This window comes from Motacilla alba, chromosome 25, assembly GCF_015832195.1.
Source record: "Motacilla alba alba isolate MOTALB_02 chromosome 25, Motacilla_alba_V1.0_pri, whole genome shotgun sequence".
NCBI classification, from domain to species: domain Eukaryota; kingdom Metazoa; phylum Chordata; class Aves; order Passeriformes; family Motacillidae; genus Motacilla; species Motacilla alba.
This window is the reverse complement of record NC_052040.1, coordinates 2,380,071-2,389,221: the sequence shown is the minus strand read 5'-3', so window position 1 is coordinate 2,389,221 and position 9,151 is coordinate 2,380,071. Positions and strand designations below refer to the sequence as shown.

Sequence of the window (9,151 nt, the reverse complement as noted above, 5' to 3'; positions counted from 1 at the left end):
TGACCCCGGCTGGTTGGTGGCCCTATACCCCGGGAGCTTGGTGGCCTCAGGGTGGCCCTGTGGTCACCGGTGGCCCCTGGGGTCACTGGTGGCCCTGGGTGGTCCCAGGTGGCCCTGGGCTCGCCGTGGCCACAGTGCCGTGGTCTGGGGGTGCTGGCACGTCCCAGCCAGCCCCAGGCTGGCCGGGGGCACTCGGTGGTGGCCCCGTGGCTGTCCCCGTGTCCCCCTGTCCCCCTGTCCCTGTGTCCCCTGTCCTCATGCCGCGCTGTCCCCAGGTGTTCCCTGTCCCTGTCCCCACGCGGCGCTGTCCCCAGCTGTTCCCTGTCCCTGTCCCCATGCGGCGCTGTCCCCAGCTGTTCCCCTGTCCCTGTCCCCACGCAGTGCTGTCCCCAGCTGTTCCCCTGTCCCTGTGTCCCTTGTCCCCATACCACACTGTCCCCAGCTGTCCCCCTGTCCCTGTCCCTGTCCCTGTCCCCACGCGGCGCTGTCCCCAGCTGTTCCCTGTCCCTGTCCCCACACCACACTGTCCCCAGCTGTTCCCTGTCCCTGTCCCCACGTGGCGCTGTCCCCAGCTGTTCCCCTGTCCCTGTCCCTGTCCCCACGCGGCGCTGTCCCCAGCTGTTCCCTGTCCCTGTCCCTGTCCCTGTCCCCACGCGGCGCTGTCCCCAGCTGTTCCCTGTCCCTGTCCCCACGCGGCGCTGTCCCCAGGTGTTCCCCATGCTGCTCGGGGACATGGACAGCAGTGGCAGCCTCAACGCCCAGGCCGTGCACCTGCTGGCCGAGCGCCTCCGTGCCAAGGCCGTGTTCCAGGTGAGCCGGGGCTGCCGCTCCCGGGGTGCCACGCCCGTGCCGGCCCTGCCCGGTGCCAGCGCTGTCACTGTCGCTGTCGCTGTCCCCAGACGCACCAGGCCAGGTTCGTGACGTGGCAGTTCGACGGCGAGTACCGCGGCGAGGACTGCACGGCCACGCTCACCCTGGGCAACCCCGACCTGCTGGGCGGCTCCGGTGAGCGGGGACACCGCCGGGACCCCGGGGACACCGCCGGGACCCTGGGGACACCACTGGGACCCTGGGGACACCACTGGGGCCCTGGGACACTGCCGGGACCCTGGGGACACCGCCGGGACCCTGGGGACACCGCTGGGACCCTGGGACACTGCCGGGACCCTGGGGACACCGCCGGGACCCTGGGGACACCACTGGGACCCTGGGACACTGCCGGGACCCTGGGGACACCACTGGGACCCTGGGGACACCGCCGGGACCCTGGGACACTGCCGAGCCCCGGGGACACCACTGGGACCCTAGGGACACCGCCGGGACCCTGGGACACTGCCGGGACCCCGGGGACACCGCTGAGCCCCGGGGACACCGCTGGGACCCTGGGGACACCACTGGGACCCTGGGGACACTGCCGAGCCCCGGGGACACAGCCCCTCCCTGCCAGCCCCGGGGACACTGCCAGAACCCCGGGGACACCGCTGAGCCCCGGGGACACCACTGGCCCCGCCCCCGGGGACACCACCGGAACCCCGGGGACACCACTGAGCTCCGGGAGACACCGCCAGCCCCTGGGACACCGCTGAACCCGGGGGACACGCCCCGCCCTGCCCCGCCCCGGGGACACCGCCGGCCCCGGGGACACTGCCGAGCCCCCGGGGGACACCGGCGGCCCCGGGGACACGGCTGAGGCGCTGTCGCTGTCCCCGCAGTGATCGTGGTGGCACATTTCCTGCAGAGCGTCACCGCCCGCCTGGTGCTGGGCGGGGAGCTCGTGTACCACCGGCGGCCCGGGGAGGAGGGAGCCATCCTCACCCTGGCCGGGAAGTACTCGGGTAGGGACACCGGGGACAGCTGGGGACAGCTGGGGATGCCTGGGGACAGCTGGGGACACCAGAGACATGGCTGGGACATGTGGCGACAGCTGGGGATGCCTGGTGACAGCTGGGGACACTGGCGACAGCTGGGGATGCCTGGGGACAGCTGGGGACACCAGAGACATGGCTGGGACATGTGGGGACAGCTGGGGATGCCTGGGGACAGCTGGGGACACCTGGGACACCCAGGGATGCCTAGGGGACACCTGGGGATGCCTTGGGGACGTTTTGGGGATGCCTTGAGGGCACCTGGGGATGCCTCGGGGACATCTCAGGGACACCTCTGCAGCACCTGGGGCCACCTGAGGATGTCTGGGGATGTCTTGGGGACCCCTGGAGATACTCGGGGACCCCTGGGGACACCTCGGGGACCCCTGGGGACACCTCGGGGCCCCCTGGGGACGCCGGCTCTCTGTCGCAGCCCCGAACTGGGTGACGACGCTCAACCTGGGCTACGGGGGGGCCCACGCCAGCTACTACCACCGGGCCAACGAGCAGGTGCGCGTCCCCCGCGGCGTCCCCGACGTCCCAAACGCGCCCCGCGGTGTCCCCAGGCCGCGGTGACCGCGCTGTGGCCGCAGGTGCAGGTGGGGGTGGAGCTGGAGGCCAACACGCGGCTGCAGGAGAGCTCCTTCGCCTTCGGCTACCAGCTCAGCCTGCCGCGGGCCAACGTCGTCTTCAGAGGTGGGCAGCGCTCCCGGCGGCGCCGCTGTCGCCTGGCGGTGGCGCTCAGCCGTCCCCCCGCTGTCCCCGCAGGGCTCCTGGACAGCAATTGGAGCGTGGGGGGGGTCCTGGAGAAGAAGCTGCCCCCCCTGCCCGTGACGCTGGCCCTGGGCGCCTTCCTGAACCACTGGAGGAGCCGCTTCCACTGCGGCTTCAGCGTCACCGTGGGCTGAGCCGCGGGGACAGCGGGGACAGCACAGCGGGGACAGCAGGGACAGCGGGGACACCACAGCGGGGACAGTGGGGACAGCACAGCGGGGACGGGACAGCAGGGACAGAAGGGACAGGACAGCGGGGACGGGACGGTGGGGACAGGACAGAGGGGACAGGACAGAGGGGACAGCAGGGACAGGACAGAGGGGACAGAAGGGATGGGACAGCGGGGACAGGACAGAGGGGACAGGACAGAGGGGACAGCAGGGACAGGACAGCAGGGACGGGACGGCGGGGACAGGACAGCAGGGACAGTGGGGACGGGACAGAGGGGACAGCGGGGACGGGACAGAGGGGACAGCAGGGACAGAAGGGACAGCAGGGACAGGACAGCGGGGACAGAAGGGACAGTGGGGACAGGACAGCGGGGACAGGACAGAGGGGACAGCAGGGACAGGACAGAAGGGACAGGACAGCGGGGACAGGACAGCGGGGACGGGACAGCGGGGACAGGACAGTGGGGACGGGACACCGGGGACAGCAGGGACAGGACAGAGGGGACAGTGGGGACAGGACAGCGGGGACGGGACAGCGGGGACAGCAGGGACAGGACAGAGGGGATGGAAGGGACAGGACAGTGGGGAAAAGACAGCAGGGCAGTGGGGACAGCAGGGACAGGACAGGGGGACAGCAGGGACAGGACAGCAGGGGCAGTGGGGACAGGACAGCAAGGACAGCAGGGACAGCACAGGGGGCACAGTGGGTGTGTGGCACCGTCCTGCTCAGGGAGCTGCCAGGCCAGGCCGTGCAGGTGCCACAGGGACAGCAGGGACACGGCGGGCTGGGGACAGCGAGTGACAGCGCCACAGGGGGGCTGCCGGTGGTGGCCACAGGGCTGGGGGTCCCTTTGTCCCCAGTGCCACCTCCTGGGGGTGGCTGCCGCCACTGGGGGTGGTCCCCGTTGTCCCCAGCGCCATGGCGGCCGTGCCTCAGTTTCCCTGCGGTGACACACCCGGGAGCCCGGATAAATAAAGGAGCTTTACTCTGTGCCCGGTGGCGGCCGGGGGTGACACTTGGGGACCGGGGGGTGACACGGGGGGCCGTGCTCAGCTGATGATCTCGGAGAGCAGCGGCGTCATGGCCGACAGGTCCTGGATGTGCAGGATCTGCCGCGTGTTCTCCACCTTCAGCGTCTGCAGCTCCGTCAGCAGCAGCAGCAGCTTGGCGTACAGGAACCTTGGGGACGCGCAGCTGGCTGCGGTGGCCGTCCCCACCCCCCCGGGGACACTGCCACCCCGTCCCCAGGCTCACCTGCCCTCCTCGGGGGGGTGCTGGTGGTCGATGTAGCTCTTGAGGGTCAGGGCCACCTTCTCCTGGAACTGGTCGATGACGTCGCGCTGGGCGATGCCGGTGTGGTCTGGGGGGGGGGGCGTGGGGTGACCTCAGCGGGGCCTTGGGGACAGCGGGGTGTCCCCGTGTCCCCCCCGGGGGGGCTCACCTGGCGAGAAGAGCAGCATGGCCTGCAGCAGGGCGTACTCGGCCTCGTGCAGCCGCAGGCGCCGCAGGCTCTCGTGGAACTTGAGCAGCGGCTCCAGGTACACCTGCTGGAAGCCGGCTGGGGGGAGCCCCAAACCCCAGCATCAGGGGTTTGGGGTCAGTCCCTGCCCTGCCACCAAGTGCCACCTCCTCGGGCACCTCCGGGGTGGCTGCTCCGAACCTCCCCGGGCAGCCCTTCCAGGGCCTTTTCCCTTTTCCAGGGGGAATTTCCCCAGATTCCTACACCCTGAGCCTCCCTGCACAGCTCTTCCGGGGCTTTTTCCCTTTTCCAGGGGACATTTCCCCAAATTTCCCCCCTGAACCTCCCCTGGCACAGCTGGAGGCTCTGTCCCCTTGTCCTGCCCCATTCTCTGGGTTCAGATCCCAAATGCCCCCTGGGTTCCAATCCCAAATCCCCCCTGGATTCAAATCCCAAAGTCCCCCTGGCAGATCCCAAATCCCCCCTGGGCTCAGATCCCAAATCTCCCCTGGCAGATCCTAAATCCCCCTGGGTTCCAATCCCAAATCCCTCCTGGGCTCAGATCCAAAATCCCCCCTGGGCTCAGATCCCAAATCCCCCCTGGATCCCCCTTTCCCCAGCCTGAGCCCCCCCCGCTCCCTCAGGACTTTCCGGACCCTTCCCCAGCCCCTCAAGGTCCCTCCTAACCTGAGTGACCACAACTGGCCACAGCCTCGAGGTGTGGCCTCGCCGGGGGACAGTCCCTGCCCTGCCACGCTGTCCCTGACCCAGGTGCCACCCCGGGCACACCTGGGCACACCTGGCTCACGTCCAGCCGCTGTCCCTCAGGTCCCTCTGTGTCCAGCCAATGTCCCCACCCCGCTGTGCCAACACAGAACCCTGCTCTTCACCCTGTCCCCCTCCTGTCCTCGTCCCCAGTGTCCCCGGTGTGTCCCCCGTGTCCCCGCGGTACCCAGGGCCCCGTCGCGGATGGTGTAGCAGCGCTGGCCGCACTCCCAGGCCTTGGTGGCGGCGTTGAAGACGGTGTTGAAGCGGATCTGGCAGATGCCCAGCGTGGCGCCCTTCAGCAGCGAGATCTGCGCGTCCAGCGGCAAGCTCCTGCCGGGAGGGGACGCGGCGACACGGCCGCGCGGCCGCGCGTCAGCGGGGTGGGCACCGAGCGCCGCCCCGCCGCGCCCCCGCGCCGCGCACCTGAACACCGGGATCTCCTTGGCGAATTTGATCACCTGCTGGATCATGAACGTGCTCAGGTCCGCGAACTGCGGCAGCAGCGACAGCACGTCCTCGCGCGGCGACAGCGACACCCCCGCGGCGACAGCCACCCCCGCGCCGGCGGGCTGGGCGCCAGCAGGCGCACGGCGGGCTGGGGACAGCCAGGGGACAGGGCTGGGACACGCGGGGACAGGGCTGGGGACAGCCAGGGGACAGGGCTGGGACACGCGGGGACAGGGCTGGGGACAGCCAGGGGACAGGGCTGGGACACGCGGGGACAGGGCTGGGGACAGGCGGGGTGGCTGTGGGGGTGGGTGTGGCATCGTGGGGACAGTCAGGACATCTTTGGGGACAGTCTGGGTACCTGTGGGGACAGCTAGGGCATCTTTGGGGACAGTTGGGGCATCGTGGGGACAGTCAGGGCATCGTGGGGACAGTCAGGGCATCGTGAGGACGGTTGGAGCATCTTTGGGGACAATTGGGGCATCGTGGGGACAGTCAGGATATTTATGGGGACAGTCTGGGTACACGGGGAGACAGTCAGGACATCTTTGGGGACAGTTCTGGGTACCTGTGGGGACAGTCATGACGTTTATGGGGACAGTTGGGGCAGCCTTGGAGACAGTCAGGGCATCGTGAGGACGGTTGGAGCATCTCTGGGGACAGTCCAGGTACCCATGGGGACAGTCAGGCCATCTTGGGGACAGCTGGGGCATCGTGGGGACAGTAGAAGCATCTTTGGGGACAGTCAGGGCACCCACAGGAACAATTGTGTCCCTGGGGCGACAGGCAGGGTCACTCAAGGGGACAGTCGGGGCACCCGTGGGGACAGCAGGGGCGACGGCAGGGACAGGGGTGTCCCCGCTGGGGACAGGGCTGTCCCCAGCTCACCCAGCAGTGCATGAACTGCGAGAAGCTGGAGTCGAAGGTGCGCTGGTGGGCGGCCATGAGGAGCGCGATGAGCTCCTGCTGCTCGGCCGTCAGTCCCCGCTGTCCCCGCTGTCCCCGCTGTCCCCGCAGCTCCCGCCGCCGCCGCAGCGCCTCCTCCGACATGATCACTGCCACCCACGGTCCCGTGTCACCGCTGTCACCGCCGTCACCGCCGCCACAGGCGGACGCAGCGGGCACAGCGATCGGGGACAGCCGAGCGGCTCCCCGCTGTCCCCTCTGTGCCGCGCTCCCTGCTGCCACCTCTGTGCCCTGTCCCTGCCACCCCACCCAGGCCGCTTCTCCCTGTCCCTTGTCCCCTGCAGGTCCCCTTCATCCCACCCAGGTGCTCCCCCGTGTCCCCCGTCCCTGTCCCTGTGCCACGTCCCCCGTGTCCCCCGTGTCACTCACTGTCCCTCCTCATGCCCACGTCGAGGCACTTCTGGAGGCGACAGGCCTGGCACTGTCGCCGCTTGGCCTTGGTGACAGGGCAGCGCCGCGCCAGGGGACACGTGAAGCGGACACCCTTGATGATGGAGCGCCTGCGGGGACACGGGCAGTGCCACCGCGGAGTGGGGACACGGGCAGTGCCACCGCGGAATGGGGACACGGGCAGTGCCACCGCGTGTCCCCACGGACAGGGCGGGGCCCCAGCTAGGGGTGCCAGGGGCTGTCCCTTTTTGTCACACGCTGTCCCCGTCCATGGGACCATCCTGTGCCACCCCCTCCCTTGCCATGCCAGTCCCTCCTGTCCCATCCTGTCCCCCACATCCCATCTTGTCCCCTCGCCCAGTCCCCTTGTCCCATCCCATTTTGTCCCTCCCTGTCCCATCCCATCCCGCCCTGTCCCCGGCTGTCCCCGCAGTGTCCCCGCGGTGTCCCCGCGGTGTCCCCACCTGAAGAAGCCCTTGCAGCCCTCGCAGCTCATGACGTGGAAGTGGTACCCGTTGGCCCTGTCGCCACACACGGCGCACACTTTGTCCCCGTCGGGCTCCGTGTCCCCCGCGGGGTCCCGGGGGCCGCGCTCCGTGCCCGGGGGACTCGCCAGGGACACGGCTGGGGACACGGCGACAGCGCGGGTGACACACGGCCGCCGCCAGCATCGGTCCCGTCCCCTCGAGGCCACCGTGTCACCGCGTCCCGCGGCGCTGTCACCCACGTGAACCCGCCCGTCCCCGCGGTGTCCCCTCCACCCGCGGCACCGTCACCCCCGTGTCCCCGTCCCTGCCGGTCCCCTCCTGTCCCTGCGTGTCCCTTCCTGTTCCTCTGTGTCCCCAACGGGAGCAGTGTGACCCCGCTGGTCCCTGCGTGTCCCCTCCGGTCCTCGTGCGTCCCCGCCAGCCCCCGCGTGTCCCCAACGGGGACAAAGTGGCCCTGCTGGTCCTCACGTGTCCCGCCAGCCCCCGAGTGTCTCCTCCAGTCCTCGCGTGTCCCCTCCGGTCCCCGCGTCCCCGTGGCTGGCGGTACCTGAGCCGGTGTCCCCCGGTGCGGTCGGTGACGGGGAATTGTCCCCACGCAGTGAGGGGACATCAGGTCCCCGAGTGTCCCCGGCGGTCCCCGCGTGTCCCCGGCGGTCTCCGTGTGTCCCCTCCATTCCCGGCGTGTCCCCTCCGGTCCCCGGTGTCCCCGCGTGTCGCCGGCGCTCCCGGGAAGGGCCGCGTGGAGTTTGAACCTTGAACTTGGGGCTGCGACAGGCGGGGACAGAGCGCGGGGCGGAGGGGACAGGTGGCACCTGGGGTGGCACCTGGGGCGGGACAAGCGGGGACAGCAGCGCGCGACACAGGGACACGGGGACGGGCGGGGGACAGCCAGGCACAGAGGGGGCAGCGCCCGGTGACAGGGAGGCACGGAGGGGACAGCCAGGATGTCACAGCCGCGAGCTGAGGGTGGCACCCCGTGTCACACACGGTGGTGGCCACGCTGTCCCCACGGGAAGGTCCCTGTCGCCAGCCCCGCGGGGGGACTGGCAGTGTCGCCATGCCGGGTCACCCGCGCAGCGCCTGTCCCCAGGTGTCACCTCCACCTGGAGGGCGGCACTCAGGTGGTTCACGGTCACCCCGGTGCCCCGAGCTCCCCTGTGTCCCCTCGTGTCCCCTGTCCCACCCCCGAGTCCCCCCATGTCCTTTCGTGTCCCCCCGTGTTCTCCGGGTCTCTTCGTGTCCCTCTGTCCCCCCCATGTCCCCTTTGTGCCCCCTCAAGCCTCCTCGTGTCCCCCCAAGTCCCCCCAAGCCCTCCGTGTCCCCTGCGCGCCCTTGTCCCCCCTTGTCCCCAGTGTCCCCAATGTCCCCATGTCCCCCTGTGTCTCCCGTGTCCCCCCATATCCCCAATGTCCCCCTGTGTCCCCAACGTCCCAATGTCCTCTCCATGTCCCCAATGTCCCCAATGTCCCCAGTGTCCCCAACGTCCCCAATGTCCCCCTGTGTCCCCAATGTCCCCCATGTCTTCCATGTCCCCAGTGTCCCCAATGTCCCCCATGTCTTCCATGTCCCCAGTGTCCCCCGTGTCCCCCGTGTCCCCCCGTGTCCGTCGCTCCTGGAGCGGGGGGCGGGTGCAGCCACTATTGTGGGCGTGTCCCTTGTCGGCCCCACCCCCTCTCCCTGTCCCCATTGGCTGCTCGCGGCTGTCACTCAAACCCCGCCCCTATAAAGGCGGCGGTGACAGCGCCGGTGTCGCACTCGGAGCGGCGGCGGCACCGGGCGGGATGAGCGAGGTGGGGACACCGGGGGCACCGGGGGCACGGGGG

The 9,151-nt window shown here is 70.0% G+C and overlaps 2 protein-coding genes across 4 annotated transcripts; one reads left to right on the top strand and one right to left on the bottom strand.

Annotated features, from left to right (window-relative positions):
- Positions 1-648: 648 nt before the first annotated feature.
- Positions 649-2,868, top strand: TOMM40L (translocase of outer mitochondrial membrane 40 like). The gene is made up of 6 exons (XM_038162167.1): positions 649-810; positions 900-1,005; positions 1,713-1,835; positions 2,299-2,375; positions 2,465-2,561; positions 2,634-2,868. Exons 1-6 carry the CDS (start codon positions 718-720, stop codon positions 2,771-2,773), a joined length of 636 nt encoding a protein of 211 aa, XP_038018095.1. The 5' UTR covers positions 649-717; the 3' UTR covers positions 2,774-2,868.
- Positions 2,869-3,486: 618 nt separating this feature from the next.
- On the bottom strand, positions 3,487-8,544 carry NR1I3 (nuclear receptor subfamily 1 group I member 3). 3 transcript variants are annotated; one of them, XM_038162162.1, is made up of 9 exons: positions 7,876-8,539; positions 7,305-7,464; positions 6,820-6,950; positions 6,373-6,539; positions 5,461-5,498; positions 5,222-5,367; positions 4,252-4,368; positions 4,065-4,170; positions 3,487-3,989 (listed from the first exon to the last, which is right to left on the bottom strand). In XM_038162162.1, the coding sequence occupies exons 1-9, from the start codon at positions 8,000-8,002 to the stop codon at positions 3,860-3,862; spliced, it is 1,122 nt and encodes a 373-aa protein (XP_038018090.1). In that variant the 5' UTR covers positions 8,003-8,539; the 3' UTR covers positions 3,487-3,859. The 3 variants fall into 3 exon arrangements, with proteins under 3 accessions (XP_038018090.1, XP_038018091.1, XP_038018094.1); XM_038162163.1 differs by having other exon boundaries at positions 5,461-5,495; positions 7,876-8,538; XM_038162166.1 differs by having other exon boundaries at positions 3,847-3,989; positions 5,160-5,367; positions 7,876-8,544.
- Positions 8,545-9,151: the final 607 nt, after the last annotated feature.

Bases quoted from the DNA above. Each gene is read 5' to 3' on its own strand.
- NR1I3 (XM_038162162.1), bottom strand. From the start codon at position 8,002: ATGGAGGGGACACACGGAGACCGCCGGGGACACGCGGGGACCGCCGGG. The intron at 7,465-7,875 runs GTACCGCCAGCC...CCGTGTCCCCAG, and splicing joins ACCGGGGGACACCGGCTCAG to CCGTGTCCCTGGCGAGTCCC. The intron at 3,990-4,064 runs GTGAGCCTGGGG...CGCGTCCCCAAG, and splicing joins CACCCCCCCGAGGAGGGCAG to GTTCCTGTACGCCAAGCTGC.
- TOMM40L (XM_038162167.1), top strand. From the start codon at position 718: ATGCTGCTCGGGGACATGGACAGCAGTGGCAGCCTCAACGCCCAGGCC. The intron at 1,006-1,712 runs GTGAGCGGGGAC...CTGTCCCCGCAG, and splicing joins CGACCTGCTGGGCGGCTCCG to TGATCGTGGTGGCACATTTC. The intron at 2,376-2,464 runs GTGCGCGTCCCC...CCGCAGGTGCAG, and splicing joins ACCACCGGGCCAACGAGCAG to GTGGGGGTGGAGCTGGAGGC.